The sequence below is a fragment of the Pelobates fuscus genome, chromosome 5 (assembly GCF_036172605.1).
Source record: "Pelobates fuscus isolate aPelFus1 chromosome 5, aPelFus1.pri, whole genome shotgun sequence".
NCBI lineage: Eukaryota > Metazoa > Chordata > Amphibia > Anura > Pelobatidae > Pelobates > Pelobates fuscus.
Genome location: NC_086321.1, coordinates 187,468,355 through 187,486,182, shown reverse-complemented (window position 1 = coordinate 187,486,182; position 17,828 = coordinate 187,468,355). Strand labels below are relative to the sequence as shown.

Genomic DNA, 17,828 nt, shown 5'->3' with positions numbered 1-17,828 from the left:
CCCCTGATTAGGGCTTTCCCTCAAAGAATGTATGTGTTATTCTAATGACAAAAAACAATGCTTTATCTCAAACAAAATAATTAATCCTTACCTCTCCATATTTAATGGATCACAATGTCACAGTTTTATTCATCCACCCCAGCAGCACAAAGGGTTGACCAAACAAGGCACTCCCACATGCCAGAAGGGAATTTATACCATAAGAAGCAAGGAAATGACTACTTTCTACTTGAATACCAAGATTTAAAAAAAAAAAAATTGCTATCTTTTTGGCCGGTACGAGAACTGTTCAGATAAGACTTGTGCATTTGGTTTCACACAAACTGAGATTCATCCAAATTTTAGGTAATCCCATGATCATTCAAATTCCATCATTCTGAAGAGCCATGTGGACATATCATAAACAAACGAACCAGACAATGGACAAGCAGGTTTGTTAGTGTCTTGATTCGGAGTTCTGTGTGTGGCGGAAAAATAAAAGAGATGATTGCTGGGAAAATAAGATGAATGATGGATGGAGGACAGACATTAAATGTTGATTTTATTCACAGATGAAATTGAAAGTGATTAATTGGGGGGGGGGAGAAGGTGCAGTAAAAAATCTATATTTAATTATTATATATGTAAAAAAACATTTTTTTTTTTACTGCTCCTCGTTTGTTGCTCGTTGTTGGCTACTTATTTGCACTTGATTGGTCAAACAAATGGTGGAAAACTATATTAATGTGGATTGTAAAATATATTCAGCTGATCCGAATATTTCTCCCGTTCAAGTGTATTTTAGTTGTCCCTTTTCTTGCCTCCTTGCTTCCATTACTCATCAGAACCAGGTCAGCAACCTTGATTATCTGGCTCCAAGTATTGTAATACCTGTTCAACACATTTACAATATTTCAATAAAATCAAACTATACATCCATTTATTAAAGGTTTACCATTTTAATAAAGTTAATGAAACAAGGCAAATACTTCTTAATCTGGATCTTTATGTATGTCCTTAACTTTATTGTGAATTGCTGATTTGGAGGACACTTTCACTTCTACAAGTTTCTTTAGAGCATTTTTCATATCTTGATTTCTTAGTGTGTAAATAGTGGGGTTTAGAAAGGGAGTCAAAACTGTGTAAAGTACAGACACCACCTTATCTACTGAGTAATTTACAGGTGGTCTCATGTATATAAAAACACAAGGACCAAAGAAAAATGTGACAACCATGATATGGGAACCACATGTTGAGAAAGCCTTCCTCCTCCCTTCTGGAGACTGAATCTTTAAGATAGTTGTAATAATTCCAAGGTAGGAGAACAAAAGCACTACAAAGCATCCAAGTGAAATCATCCCACTGTTGGCCACAATGAAGATATCAATAAAGAATGTGTCAGAACAAGCCAATGCAGACAGTGGATGAACATCACAAAAGAAATGGTTTATCTTGTTAGGACCACAAAAATGCAACTGGTAGGTAAGAAATGCCTGTGTAAACGAGTGTAGGAAACCAGCCAACCAGGTGTATGCAATGAGTCGATGACAAAACCTGTGGTTCATGACAATATGATACATGAGAGGGTTACAAATGGCTACATAACGATCATAAGCCATAGCAGTCAGCAAGAAGCACTCTGTACCACCAAATAAATGAAGAAAAAAGAGCTGAGACATGCAATGGTTGAAGGTGATGCTCTTGGTCTCAGAAAAGACATTGCTAAGCATCTTGGGTAGGGTGACAGTAGAGTAGCACATGTCTAGGAAGGACAAATTGCTGAGAAAGAAATACATTGGTGAACGAATGCGTGGGTCTATATATACAGCAGTCATAATGATAAAATTACCAGACAAAGTCATCAAGTACAAAATCAGAAAAAGGGTAAAAAAGGTAACTTGGAGTTTATATGAGTGAGAGAGTCCACTGAGAATGAATTCAGTAACTGAGCTTTGGTTTCCAGATGCCATTTCTTTACTGACCTTAAAATACAAAGTAGTAACATAAATAACAAGTATTTCCTACAAATTATAACCATAACAACACAACTATAAATATTGGTAGTTGTTTACAACCTAGCAGACCTCTTAACTTTGTAGTTATATGATTTTTCTCAGGTATTATTTGAAGGTAGACCTTGTTTCACAGATTTCACACATTAATTAGAAGTCTAATTTTCATATAATTCATGTTAACATATTTTTATTGCTCACTCTGCTTTATGTGATTGATTTTTTCAGTTGTACAGTAATGAGTTGATTTTTACATCGTTCTAACTGTTTCTAGCCAGGAGTTTTGTTTACACTCATCAAGATAACCAACATTTACACTCAATAAATACAATACAAATTCCACGCAAAAAATCAATTAAAGTCCTATGTTATCATTATAGTATCTGTAGCAAATCACCAATATACTGTAATGGAAAACCTAAAATATTAATAATTCAAAGTACTAGAGTTATAAGATTAAAGCTAAAAATAAAAATAAAAAACAATGTACCAATGCATTAGCTTGCAAAGTTTCAAAGCCAGGTTTTCATTGATCATGATATACAAGCTCACGAACAACCATTTTACAAATTTATAATAAATACAAAGAAAGGTAAAAAGGAAATGCAGATAACTCAACAAAGACATAATCTAAGTGCCAAATATTACATCAACATTAAGTCACTAGGATAAAGTACCTTAAGATTTTGCATAATAGTAATAACTGGAGCCCGAGTGCATAAAATGAAAAGGACAGACTATATTAAATTGGGGAGGGGTGTAAATATAGACATACATACCCATAAGGGAGCAGAGCACAAGATATATATGACATAACATTTTCCAGAAATCTAATATGAATAGCAACCTAAAATGAGCAAAATAAACAATAAATAATTAAGACAGTACAACATTTTATCAACCTTAATGAAATAATATTGTAATATATCTAATAAATAATAATATATAAAAAATTGTACATATAATACTAATGATTTAATACTTACAGTTTAAGGAGTTGAGTTCAGAGCTGCAAAGGGGGCATCACTCACTGGGTAGTAGTCAAACAACCAACTTTATTACTCCAATTGAAACAGTTCATTATAGTCATGGATGCTCATAAGAAATGCATATTGCAGAATAGAAATGTAATTTATTTTAATATATCATTTTTATATTTACGATAGCATGTCAAAATAGCTACATGTAGATGAGCAAGTCAGTTTCACTGCTCAGTTCTGATTATTATATATAGAATATAAATATAGGGTATAGCCTAATTTTCAAGTAAATTTTAAAAAGCCTATTTGATCCAATTTATGCTTTAGATAAAGGTAATGTTAATAGAACAACCTAACTTTTAATATAAATAGATTTATTTCTTATGTTTGGACTATATTTGGAGTGGCTGCTGAGAGGAGTCTGTGCTGGTACAGGTAAGCTTTAAGGGTTTTTTTTGTTTTGGCAGGTCCTGAATTTAAACAAAAAAAGTAACACTCAAAATGTTTTTGTTTAGATTCAGGAACCCCCAAAACAAAAAATTATTTAAAGCTTACCTGTACCGGCACAGACTCCTCTCAGCAGCCACTCCAAACATAGTGAGATTATCAAGATTCAATACAATGTTTCTCATAGTGAAGGTTTGGGGACCTATGACTCAGGCACGGCAAAAACCAAGCTCTGCCAATCCGGAGCTTCTCACAGCATTGACTCCTTGCATCTAAATGAGAAGCATTAACTGTGTTTTCAGACATTGATATTTCTAAGACAATTGGATTGTCTGTGAAAAAGAAAATACTCTGTGCACAAAAACCACTACATTAAGATGTATTAGGATGTCCCTTTAAATAATTACACACACTGAAATATAATAGTATGTAGTAAAATTAAAGAACCTCAATGTTGTAACGATAGCGATATCATGTTAATATAGTTAGCACATCCATATACATATACTAACACATGATTCAGCATGTGGCCCAAATATGACCACAATCCTCAGACTCCTGAATATGTAATCTAATAAATCATCTATAGATCTCTTACCAGCAAGGGAGTGAGCAAGTTCAAATCAGTGATGCTTCATGGATGATGTATAGCAGAGTTGCATCAGATGTTGGTGTAAAAGGTTACATATACTATTTAAGTCCCAACTGGTTCCAATGAGGTAGAAATCTCCAGTGAAACTAATGCCGAAAAATAAACAACACCATATCTAGTTAAGAAAATAATTATGGAGCAAATTCCCAAACACCATGATTTTGGCACACTATTCCCATCTCAGCCACTCTCTTCTCTGAATATATTGATTTCTGTCTAAAGTATATCCTAATTATTTTAAATATATCCATAAATGTATTGTTTTTTCTTTCTCTAAAGTAATTAATAGATAGGTGAGTTTGTTAAATGTAGATCAACTTTTCTTGTATAAATATAATAATAATAATAATAATAATAATGCAGGTTATATGAAACATTTAAATACAGTTCTGTTTAGTTTTGTATATTTTAGTGGGGTCCAGTAAGATATTAAGGTTCCATTTGACTTCCAGTATGTGCTTTTTAAAATGCGTCTCAAAATTTTTCACCAGGCTACATTTCGTCCTTAAACTATATAGATGAGGGAAATGTATCTTTCAAAACAAAATTATATCTTAAATACATTTGTATAACTCTTTCTTGTTAAGAAGTGTATAAGGTTTTTGAAGCAAATCATAGAAGAAAAAAAGTAAATAGAGTATCTTTCTAAATTAAACATACTCGCAAATGCCCCAAAAATATTTAAAGTGCAAACTCATAAGCTTTACATTTTAGAGCCAAAATTAGGTTTTATTTCAAAGTAAAACTGAAATATGCTACGTTCATATAACACATCATACTAATTTTTAAATGAGTTACCCTTTGCTGTAATACCAGCTTTAAGTATTTTGCGGTAAATATCTACCAGCTTTGCACACTGGCTGGGACTAATGTTTGTCCATTCTTCTTGGCAGATATGCTCCAGGTGGTTCAGGTTAGTTGGGTGATGCTTGTGAAACACAACTTTCAAATAGTGTTATCAATTCTCAGTAGTGCTACATATTATCAATAGTGCTACGGATTCTCAGTAGTGCTACATATTATCAATAGTGCTACGGATTCTCAGTAGTGCTACATATTATCAATAGTGCTACGGATTCTCAGTAGTGCTACATATTATCAATAGTGCTACGGATTCTCAGTAGTGCTACATATTATCAATAGTGCTACGGATTCTCAGTAGTGCTACATATTATTAATAGTGCTACGGATTCTCAGTAGTGCTACATATTATCAATAGTGCTACGGATTCTCAGTAGTGCTACATATTATCAATAGTGCTACGGATTCTCAGTAGTGCTACATATTATCAATAGTGCTACGGATTCTCAGTAGTGCTACATATTATTAATAGTGCTACGGATTCTCAGTAGTGCTACATATTATCAATAGTGCTATGGATTCTCAGTAGTGCTACATATTATCAATAGTGCTACGGATTCTCAGTAGTGCTACATATTATCAATAGTGCTACGGATTCTCAGTAGTGCTACATATTATCAATAGTGCTACGGATTCTCAGTAGTGCTACATATTATCAATAGTGCTACGGATTCTCAGTAGTGCTACATATTATTAATAGTGCTACGGATTCTCAGTTGTGCTATAGATTCTCTAAGCCATGATTGGGCCGCTGTAACATCATCATGTTTTGCCCTTGAGTCATTCCAAAGTTACTTATAATATGTGTTTGCCATCATTATTCTACTGAAAGGTAAACTTTCTCCAAGCTTCACCTTTTTAGCAGACTGAAAAATGTTCTCTTGCATTATTGTCCTGCATTTTTTTCCATGCATTCTTCCTTCAATTCCTACATGATTAACAGACCATGTGTCAGGATCGGGACAGGGATCCAACACGCAGAGTACAAACAGTAGAAAGGTACGTATACCGGGCCTTAGAATGGCCGGACTAACGTACAGAGAATAACAGAGAATGGTCAGAGACAAGCCGAGGTCGAGGGAACGAGAAGACAGGTAAGCGAGAGACAAGCCGGGTCAGAGGGATAACAGAGATAAGCAGAATAGTACAACAAGCCGGGTCAGAATCAAAGAGAATACTAGAATACAAGAGCACTGAGTGACTAGACAAGCTAGAACCACGACAGGGCAATGAGCTGACGAGAGAAGCAAGCTTAAATACCCTGAGTACGGAGAGTAGACACGCCTCCGATGGGTGCTGATTGGATAAAGCCAATAGAGTGACAGGTCGCTCGGGATAGCGTCAAGACGTCACGTATCGAGCGTCATGTTAGAAAAGGAAGCGGATCCCTTGCGGCCAGCGTTAGAATGACTGGATGGACCGCGAGGAACGGGAGAAATGGCCCGTCTAGACGGATAAACAACTAAGTCTCTACCCCTCTCAAAGGTAGAGACCTCAGGTACCCTGACAGTACCCCCCCTCTCAGATACGCCCACCGGGCGGAAGGAACCGGGACGAGATGGGAAGCGGGAGTGAAACGCCCTGCGGAGACGAGGAGCATGAACGTCCTCCTGAGGTACCCAACTCCTCTCCTCAGGACCATATCCCTTCCAGTTAACCAGATACTGTAATCTTCCCCGGGAGAATCGGGAATTGATAATGGAGTTGACCTCGTACTCCTCCTGACCGTCCACCTGAATCGAACGAGGTGAGGAAACCGTAGAGGAAAATCTGTTGCAAATCAGTGGTTTCAGCAAAGACACATGAAAGGAGTTGGGAATACGTAAGGCCGATGGCAGGGCTAGGCGATACGCAACCGGGTTGATACGAGACAAAACCCTGTAAGGACCTATGTACCGAGGCGCAAATTTCATAGAGGGAACTTTTAAACGAATGTTCTTAGTACTCAGCCATACTCTATCCCCAGGGACAAAAACTGGAGCCGCCCTTCTGTGCTTATCAGCGTGTTTTTTGAACAACATAGAATTATGCATGAGAATTTGACGAGTCTGATCCCACAACTTCTTCAGATTGGCGACATGATCATCAACCGACGGTACTCCTTGGGAAGAAGAGACCGAAGGAAAAATGGAAGGATGAAAGCCATAGTTCATGAAGAAGGGGCTAGAACGAGTAGAATCACAAACGAGATTATTGTGTGCGAACTCTGCCCAAGGAATCAAACCGACCCAATCATCCTGGTGTTCGGAAACAAAGCAGCGCAGATATTGTTCAATCTTTTGATTAATACGCTCAGCGGCTCCGTTAGACTGAGGGTGATATGCAGAGGAGAAGTTCAATTTGATACCCAATTGAGAACAGAAGGATCTCCAGAATCGTGAGACAAATTGAGAGCCTCTATCAGAAACGATTTCAGAAGGTATCCCATGTAAGCGAAAAACTTCTCTCGCAAAAATCTCCGCCAATTCAGGAGACGTGGGGAGTTTAGGTAACGGCACAAAATGAGCCATCTTAGTGAATCTATCAACCACCGTGAGAATAACAGTCTGTCTCTTGGAAGCAGGTAAATCCACAATAAAGTCCATGGCCAAACAGGACCATGGTTTCTCAGGAATGTCCAAGGGGAGCAACAAACCACAAGGAAATACGTGAGGCTGTTTAGTCCTGGTACAAGTCTCACAAGCTCCGACGAACTCCTTAATATCCTTTCGTAAGGAAGGCCACCAGAAATCCTTGGAGATCAGGGAATAAGTCTTGCGAATGCCAGGATGACCAGCCACCTTGCTTTCGTGGAAACACTGTAAGAGCTCCAGTTGGAGTTCAGGAGGGACAAATTTTCTTCCCTCAGGAGTCTGTCCAGGTGCCAGATGTTGTAAGTTCAAGATCTGGGCAAGCAACGGAGAATGGATTTTGAGACTTGTGTTAGCAATAATATTGCATTGGGGTACTATAGAGGACAGAACCGGTTCAGAAGAAGCCAAAGGTTCATATTGGCGAGATAGAGCATCGGCTTTAGAATTCTTTGAACCAGGCCTATAAGTAAGAACGTAATTGAAATGGGTGAGGAATAACGACCAACGAGCTTGCCTGGAAGACAATCGCTTGGCCTCTCCAATATAGGACAAGTTCTTGTGATCCGTTAAAATAGTAACAGGATGTAATGTCCCTTCCAATAAATGTCTCCATTCTTTTAAAGCCTTGATAACAGCTAGTAGTTCTCTGTCACCAATGTCATATCTGCTCTCAGCACCAGACAATTTTTTAGAAAAAAATCCACATGGATGTAACGGTTTATCCACACCTAGCCTTTGGGATAGGATAGCACCTATGCCAGTCTCCGAGGCGTCTACCTCAAGTAGGAAAGGAAGAGTGGTATTAGGGTGAACTAAAATTGGGGCGGAAGCAAAAAGCTCCTTGAGAGTTTTGAAAGCAAGGAGAGCTTCCGTAGACCAATTCTTAGTATCAGCCCCCTGTTTGGTCATATTGGTGATGGGCGCAATAATAGAAGAATATCCCTTAATAAAGCGCCTATAATAATTGGAGAACCCAATAAATCTCTGAACGGCCTTAAGACCCTTAGGTAGAGGCCAATCTAGAATGGACTGGAGTTTATCCGGGTCCATCTTAAATCCCTCCCCAGAGATCACATAACCGAGGAAGTTTACTTGGGATTGATCGAAACTACATTTCTCCAATTTGCAGTACAGACCATGTTGAAGAAGTTTGTGCAAAACCCTTCTGACTTGTTCGTGGTGAGTCTCAATCTCTCTAGAATGTATGAGTATATCGTCCAGGTATACAATGACACACTCATGCTGAAATTCCCTAAGAACTTCATTTATCAGATCCTGGAATACAGCCGGTGCATTACATAACCCAAAAGGCATTACTGTATATTCATAGTGACCGTATCGAGTATTGAACGCCGTCATCCACTCGTGTCCCTGCTGGACTCTCACCAAGTTATATGCCCCTCTGAGATCTAACTTGGTGAAAATGTTAGAACCCTTTAAACGATCAAAGAGTTCGGTAATCAAAGGAATGGGATAAGCATTCCTAATGGTTATCTTGTTCAAACCTCGATAATCAATACAAGGCCTAAGTGTACCATCCTTCTTTTTAACAAAAAAAAATCCAGCCCCGGCAGGGGAGGAGGATCTCCTAATGAATCCCTTTTCTAAATTCTCGTGAATATACTCCTCTAGAACTGAATTCTCTTTAGTAGATAACGGGTATACATGACCCCTGGGAGGCATAGTACCAGGGAGTAGGTTAATCTTGCAATCAAAGGATCTGTGTGGAGGTAAGGTATCGGCTCTCTTTTTATCAAATACTGCCTTTAAATCCAGGTACTGAGGCGGTATTTGTGTCTCTGAAGGATTAGAGGAGTTAGCCGACGTGTTAGCCAGGCAAAGAGGCGAAACCTTCCGCACACATTTCTCTTGACAATTCTGACCCCATGAAACTATCTCCCCTAACTCCCAATTAATGATAGGGTTATGTCTCTTTAACCAGGAGTACCCCAGGACTATGGGAATAGAAGGAGAGGAAATGATCAACAGGGATAGGTCTTCCTCATGCAAGATACCAACAGTTAAATTAACAGGTATGGTCTCACGGAAAATAACAGGCTCAAGTAAAGGTCTACCATCTATGGCCTCAACGGCCAGGGGTGTCTCCCTTAACTGGGATGGGATAGTATGCTTGTTAACAAAAACTTGATCGATAAAGCTCTCAGCGGCTCCAGAATCGATCAAAGCCATGGTTTTAACTACTCCCTTCTCCCAAGTCAAAGAAACGGGTAACAGAAGCCTGTGATCTTTATAATTGTGAACAGAGGACAAAATAGATACACCCAAGGCCTGTCCTCTAGAGAAACTTAGGTGCGAGCGTTTCCCGAACGATTGGGACAATTTAGGCGTAAATGACCTCTGACTCCACAGTACATACATAAACCCTCCCTTCTCCTGTACTGTCTCTCCTCCTCTGTGAGGTGAGTATTACCTATCTGCATAGGCTCTGGGAAACGTGAGGTTTCGATCTCAGAATTTTGAAATGCAGGAGCTAGTTTAAAGGAGGGTCTACGAGTCCTATCTCGAGTGTTCTGCCTCTCTCTTAAGCGTTCATCAATGCGAGAGATAAAAGAAATTAAATCCTCCAAATTCTCAGGGAGCTCTCTAGTAGCGACCTCGTCAAGGATTACATCTGATAACCCATTTAAAAATACATCTATATAAGCCTGTTCGTTCCACTTAACTTCTGCCGCCAAGGATCTGAACTCTAGTGCATAATCCACAAGTGTTCGATTTTCCTGTCTAAGGCGCAACAGTAATCTAGCTGCATTGACCTTCCTACCAGGGGGGTCAAAAGTTCTTTTAAAAGCAGCTACAAAGGCATTATAGTTATAGACTAACGGGTTATCATTCTCCCATAATGGATTAGCCCATCTCAGAGCCTTCTCAATGAGTAACGTAACAATAAATCCAACCTTCGCTCTATCTGTAGGATAGGAGCGGGGTTGTAATTCGAAATGGATGCTGATCTGGTTCAAAAAGCCACGACACTTCTCAGGAGAACCGCCATAACGTACTGGTGGAGTAATACGAGAAGAAGCACCTACAGTAGCTACTTCTAGACCTGAACTTACAGGAGAGATCGAAGGAGTACGTGTCTCCTCTGGTGGGTTACTAGCACGAGACAATAGCGCCTGTAGTGCTAGGGCCATCTGATCCATCCTGTGTTCCATGGCTTCAAACCTGGGGTCGGAAGAACCAAGCTGACTGTTTGTACCTGCAGGATCCATTGGCCCTGTCGTAATGTCAGGATCGGGACAGGGATCCAACACGCAGAGTACAAACAGTAGAAAGGTACGTATACCGGGCCTTAGAATGGCCGGACTAACGTACAGAGAATAACAGAGAATGGTCAGAGACAAGCCGAGGTCGAGGGAACGAGAAGACAGGAAAGCGAGAGACAAGCCGGGTCAGAGGGATAACAGAGATAAGCAGAATAGTACAACAAGCCGGGTCAGAATCAAAGAGAATACTAGAATACAAGAGCACTGAGTGACTAGACAAGCTAGAACCACGACAGGGCAATGAGCTGACGAGAGAAGCAAGCTTAAATACCCTGAGTACGGAGAGTAGACACGCCTCCGATGGGTGCTGATTGGATAAAGCCAATAGAGTGACAGGTCGCTCGGGATAGCGTCAAGACGTCACGTATCGAGCGTCATGTTAGAAAAGGAAGCGGATCCCTTGCGGCCAGCGTTAGAATGACTGGATGGACCGCGAGGAACGGGAGAAATGGCCCGTCTAGACGGATAAACAACTAAGTCTCTACCCCTCTCAAAGGTAGAGACCTCAGGTACCCTGACACCATGCTGATAAAATGAAGCCTGCCACCATCACCCTTCACTGTAGGGACACTGTTTTTTTTCCTTTGTTTTTTCATTTGTTTCACAGACATAAATTAATAAAAAAAAATACCCAAACGCTAAACATGCTTTAGAATGACTGGTTTTGAGTAATGACTCCTTTCCAACCATCCTTCTATACAGGCCAGTTAGATGCAAAGTTCTCAAACTAACTGGCTCACAATTACTCTAGCCTAAACTTTAACATCTGTAACTAATTTAAAGTGACCGGTGGTCTCCTCCTTTGTTGGTCTCTGTGTGTTTGAGGACAACCTATACTAGACAGTGGCTACAACTACCACCAGTGAATAAAGTGGAGCGCTAAACTTATTCACACTTACCCTTATGCAAAAAGGGGTAGGTATACAGCAGAGGCTAAACAAAAAGGGAAAAAACACAATATGGTGCAATATAGTCTATATGAAATTGTGTTTAAAAGATATGTACTGCACACTCACAAGATATAGAGCCAAGTCGGACAGGCTCAGATCACTTGGCCATGTATGCCCTTAGGTGAAACTGACTCTCTTCAGTCTTTGTCCAGGGAGACTCAGGAAAACATATTTCCTTAATATTGATATTGTAATATTGACATACTACACTAGGAGCTACTGCTTCTGTATATTTTGTCTCCCTTTTCCTGAGTCTCCCTGGACAATGACTCAAATCAAATGTATAAAAAATAAAAATGATATGTTTTTTTCTCTTTTATATATCATATCTCTTATTGGGAACCTATGATTGCCATTTTTTCTGAGACAAGTTTTCCTGTTAATAGATAGTAAGTTACCATTTGAACTTTCTATCACCTTTTCACTTGCAATTTTGCACATTGATTACATTAAGAGTGATTATATTGTATAGACACCTCATTTGCCCTATTTAAATGCACTCATTTGCACATAAAAGTTTTTTAAAGGTAAAGCGCACCTTTTTTTATCTTATATTCAAATCAAATGTATAATTAAACTTGAAATCCTTAACTGCCGGCTGTATGACTCTGGCCCATATGCAGGTATCATATAACCAAGAGTTTATTTCCTGTCAAATACGAACAACAGGAAACTCCTCTTCCATTGGTCTATTTTCCACTACTGTTAATCTGGGTGCAGGCCAGGACAAACTCCACCACTGCAACATGCTTTAAGGCCGTTGCTGCCTTCTCTAAAGCCTCCTCCCAAACCTGCTGCCACCAAGAATGAGAAAGCATATCAGCGTTAACATTAGAAAGTCCCAACAAGTATTATGCTCTAGTCTAGACACTTGAAAATCAGGTAATGTAACAGACAGAGCTGAAAGAACACTGACTAACGACCTGAACCACTCCTAACTTTTGAGACCAAAAAACAACCCTCTTATTCACTAAACAGTGGACCCAGAGCTCCATGGCCACTACGTTGGCGGGTAGCTCTAAAAAGGTGAGATTTCTGATCCCAATCATAGGATCAATCATGATTCCAGAACCATGTCTTCTGTATCAATGTCAATACCTAAAAAGGACAAGGTTGTAACCATCCCTTCCATTTTGTAATTTGCTACGGTAATGGCAAAATGCTCCAAAACCTCCTGGAACTGTCAGGGGTGGCGATCCAGTGACCGGGACCCAGTATGCCTGATCTTGGTATTAGGAGTCACTGTGTGGAAATGGATTACCAGGGCCTGGTGCAGGGTAACCACATGCCCCCTGGTGTTAAGCACCAGCGTTTGTGCGGCCACATACCAAGGCCCTGATGCAGCTACTGCAGATCCAGGTGACAGATGACAAGAAGCAGACCTCCCAGGAGCTGAATAGGGAGGCTCTGCATCAGATATGTATCCAGTACAGAAACAAGGCAAGGCTAGAATAGACACCAAACAAGAAAACAAGACAAAACTATGAGAACCCAGAACCGAAGCAGGACAGAAAGCAGAACCCAGAACATGTACACAAGACATGAGGAAAACAAGAACAGGGCAGGGCAGGACTGTACATGAACTGGGAATACAAGACAAAATAAAACAAGACAAGAGATACAAGGCAAAACAAGAGGAGACATAAGTAAGTACTATATATGTAAAACATTGAAATTTAAACATACATAAATGGCCAAGATGTATGCAGCCCACCAACTGCCGTGATATGCATGACTAAAAAAACAATAATAAAACACACACAGCACTTACCTGCAAGAAATGGGCAGATGACTTGCAACAACTGCCTGCAGGAACCAACTGAAACAAAAGGATTAATGGAAAAGGAACGGGTGTGGCAACATAAAACAAACCAGACATGGAATAGAAAACCAGAAAAACCAAGAAAAACTAAACAAGAATTGTAAAAAGAGTACTGGATACCAGAAGCCATTGCCAGAAATGATCCGCAGCCAGTAACAGGATGTGACATAACTCCTCTCTTAGGGAACGACCTCCGGGCGTGACTAGCAGCTCTCCAGCAGAGACCAGGAAAGGTGCAAGGATCCTGCAATGAAGTCCGCTTGACTTCCCGGAGGCAAGGATCCCCTGCCAGGGAGGTCTCCTGCAAAGGAACCATCAGTCACGAATGAAGATCCACTCCCGAACAGGAGCACTGCCACAAAACAGGAAGACACAACAGAGAACAGCCCATGGGAAGGCACAAGTGATAAAAGTAAAATCCCCTAAACAGGCACACTGGAAGGTTAAGACATCCGGGTGAATAGGAAGGAGGTGGAAAGCTGCTTTGATTTCCAAATTGGTAAGCAGGAAGCCCATGCCCGTTCTGGTATGCCATCATTAACTGTTTTCCCCCTAGAAAAGGTGATGAATCTGATACGAACCCAGTGCTTCGTTTTGGAACCAATCCAAATGGCTACACTTGCAGGTTCGAAAAGGGGAGCTCCGCAAAAGGTCCCTACAGAGCAGACCATAATTGCTGAGTAAGAACATTTCTCAAATTCTGCTCATTTCAAACTTTTAAATTTTTTCCTAAAACTTGCAATGTTTTTACAATTACCCATTTACAGATTACATAAATAAAATCCTTAATATAGAATAAGTATTAATATTTTCATATGCCAAAGTAAGTTGATTTAAAAAAAAAAAGACATGCTTTATGATGAGCTAAGTGACTATATTTCCCTGAGGGACAAAATAGGGAAATAATTTGTCAAATTCTTATAGGAATTGGTATAATATGTATTGTTCATATGTCAAACTCTTGCATCTAATAAATTAATACAAGGGATGGCATTTTTTAATTGAACTTACACGTAGATTTGGAGAGATTAAGAAGCCATGCCGTACACTGTTGCCTAAAGATGTCCTGCAATTGGGTGTTATAGAATTTTACAACATGACACCTTTATATTATTCTTCACCTCAATACTGTTACCGATTGCTATTAAGAATAATCTACATCTACTAGAACGTCTCAGTTTATTAACAAATAATTGAAGGTAAACCTAATTAAATATTTAATACATTAGATGATTTATTATATATATGAAATTAAGTTTGCTGTGCTTAGATCTGTATGACACACTTTGAATTTTACATTGCAATAAGCATTTCATAGTAATAATGTACACAGAACTAATTCAGTGAAAGAAGCAAGTGTTTGCAAAGGCTATTGATCACATTTAAACATTAACAGCAATGAAAATCAGCATGGAGACTGCATTATACTATATTTTCTAAGTAGCATGCTAATTCTACTGGAAGAGGCTGAAACAGACAAACAAGGTCCTTTTGATGCGAAAATGTTTCTTTGTAATGTAAACTGATTTGTGATCTACGAACAGTACACATGCTAGTATTTGTGCATTTACAGCAAAACTAGCATTGCATTTGTTTTCCTATACATGGTATATCATGTTTCTATTGCTTTTCCTAAAATCAAATTTCAAAAATCCTCTACAAGGAAAAGAAAAAAAGTAAACTGCATTGACATCTAGAGCATCATCTTTTAGAGTGCATGCCAGGAAGGTGACACATGGAATACCTTAATAGATAAACATTTAAATAAAATCAGTCTAAGTTTTTCAGTAGACAAAGTCGGTATAATGTATTATCTTTGTTGTCAAAATCTATTTCTTAAATGAGAACTTTCAATGTGCCAAGATTGTTACCCTAATTTTAACATGACTGTAACACTTGTGTAACTGAGCTATTTGCTCCAAGTGACTCTCCAATAATTTGTATGCTTTCTTGGACATTTATACAATTATATAGACATTATTTGTGTTCCATTTTTTTTTCTTTTAGTCTGCATTACATAATAATAAGAGAAAACATTATTTTGCAGTGCCTCTAACAAAATTGGTCTCTAGATCCACTCCTATGGGTATCATGACCTCCTTAGTCATGCATCACAACCAAGCATTTAAAACAGTAGATATGATCTCAGGGAATAATAAAAAGAGAACTGCCATCATATTCCTCCAGGTAAATCACTTTCTAAATATTTGAAATAATTTAACAAATGCATTAAACTTTTCTGTTATATCTTTCACAGGTTGTCTTAGTCTGCAACTTCTCTCCATCAGGATTTCACTACAGAAGCCTAGAACTATCTGCTTACCAATGGAAAACGCAACACAAGTGACAGAATTTGTTTTTAAAGCATTTGCATCCTTCTCGGGTCTCCCTTACGTTAACTCTGCTCTATTCTGTGTTTTCCTGTTCCTCTACTCTCTACTTTTCAGTGGAAACGTTTTGATTATGTTCATTATCTCAGCAAACCATCGCCTCCATACACCTATGTATTTCTTCCTTAGCAAGCTATCGTTTATTGACCTTTGCTATTCATCAGTAACTGTGCCCAAATTTCTAGTAGACTCCCTGTCTGGGAGGAAGGTCATATCTTTCAATTCGTGTATTGCTCAACTGTTCTTCTTCCACTTTTTTGGTTGTGCCGAAAATTTTATTTTCACTGTCATGGCTTACGATCGCTTTGTTGCTATTTGCAAACCATTGCAATACTCGAGAATTATGAACAGACAATGCTGTTTGTTGTTAATGGCAGCAACTTGGGCCATGTGCATTATACACTCTACCATCCAAAAAGGTTTGACCTCAGAGCTAACATTCTGTGGACCCAATGAAATACACAGTTACTTCTGTGACACTCCACCACTAATTAAGTTGGCCTGCACTGACATAACAATGATTAATATCATAACAGTGGCTAATAGTGGCATTGTGTCATTTTGCTGCTTTCTGACTCTTGTTATTTCATATATTGGCATTGTTAGGTCAGTCTTAAAAATTAAAACAATTGAAGGGAGACGTAAAGCCTTTTCAACTTGTGTCTCTCATCTCACAGCAGTGCTCTTATTCTTTGGTCCTTGTGTCTTCATTTACATGAGGCCATCCACTGAGCTCCAGGTTGATCAGGTGGTGAGAGTGTTTTATACATTCATAGCACCCACTATAAACCCTGTTATCTATACCTTAAGGAATGAGGAAATTAAGACATCCGTGAAAAACCTCTTAAGCAGGAAACCTGACTCCTGGTTTATTCTATAAATTGGGTATATGCATTCATTATTTTGTTTTATTAAATAATAGTTTTTTTTCATATCACAATACTGACTGGAAATATTTGTTCAACACTAATATAATTCTATGTAATATATTCAGTGGTTGATCTATGGCTTTTTTAAATTTTAAATTATAATGTTCAGTTCATATACATGGTGTCAGAGTATGAGGATATTAATAACATTCTACACTTAAAAAAAGTATTATATATAAAAGTAAATATATAAATACAGATAAAAAATAAATTTAACTATTGATCTTACTAACGATAATAAAATGTAGCACATTGTTGATGAATCATATTATTAATAACAAAATAAATTAAATAACAAAAAAAAGCAATACTGTCAAGTTCTTTAAATGAACACCATAGTTTTAGGAATACAAAGCTGTATTCCTAACACTATAGTGTCCTTCTGCACCCGCCCCCTCGTGGCATTGAAAGGCTTAAAAACCTTACAAAAACCATACCTAATTCCAGTACTGAAATCCCTCGGCAGTGGCTCCGTCTCCACCTCCTCCAATGTTATTGCGAGGGAGAGCCTAAAACGCATGCGCAGCAAGTGCCTCTTGAGCATTATGTCTCCCCTATAGGAAAGCATTGAATCAATGCTCTAAAACTGCTATGTTTAACATTGTAGGGTTAAGGGGACAGGAGCACTGCACCAAGACCACTTCAATGAGTTAAAATGGTCTGGATGCCCATAGTGTCCTTTAAAATACCTCTTTTAATTCTGTTAATCGAAAAGTAAAAAAAACAAAATTTCTTTTTTAAATTTGAAGTTTGTTTGGCATGACCCATCTTTCATAAAACCATCTTTAAAACTACTAATTACATTATTGTTCAAATAATTTCTCAATCACAGAAGTACACAGGCCAGTATTTGCCAGGTTGAACCTTTAAACCCTTTTCAAATATAGATAACATATCTGGTTATCTCCAGTCATGTGGTATGATTTCTGCAAGAAATGAATCCTAAAAG

At 38.5% G+C, this 17,828-nt stretch overlaps 2 protein-coding genes across 2 annotated transcripts; one reads left to right on the top strand and one right to left on the bottom strand.

Moving 5' to 3' along the window:
• Positions 1 to 971: 971 nt before the first annotated feature.
• LOC134612138 (olfactory receptor 4E2-like) lies at positions 972 to 1,958 on the bottom strand. Its single transcript, XM_063456513.1, has one exon. It carries the CDS (start codon positions 1,947 to 1,949, stop codon positions 972 to 974), a length of 978 nt encoding a protein of 325 aa, XP_063312583.1. The 5' UTR covers positions 1,950 to 1,958.
• Positions 1,959 to 15,885: 13,927 nt separating this feature from the next.
• Positions 15,886 to 16,830, top strand: LOC134612137 (olfactory receptor 4E2-like). The gene has a single exon (XM_063456512.1). It carries the CDS (start codon positions 15,886 to 15,888, stop codon positions 16,828 to 16,830), a length of 945 nt encoding a protein of 314 aa, XP_063312582.1.
• The last annotated feature ends 998 nt before the right edge of the window (positions 16,831 to 17,828 follow it).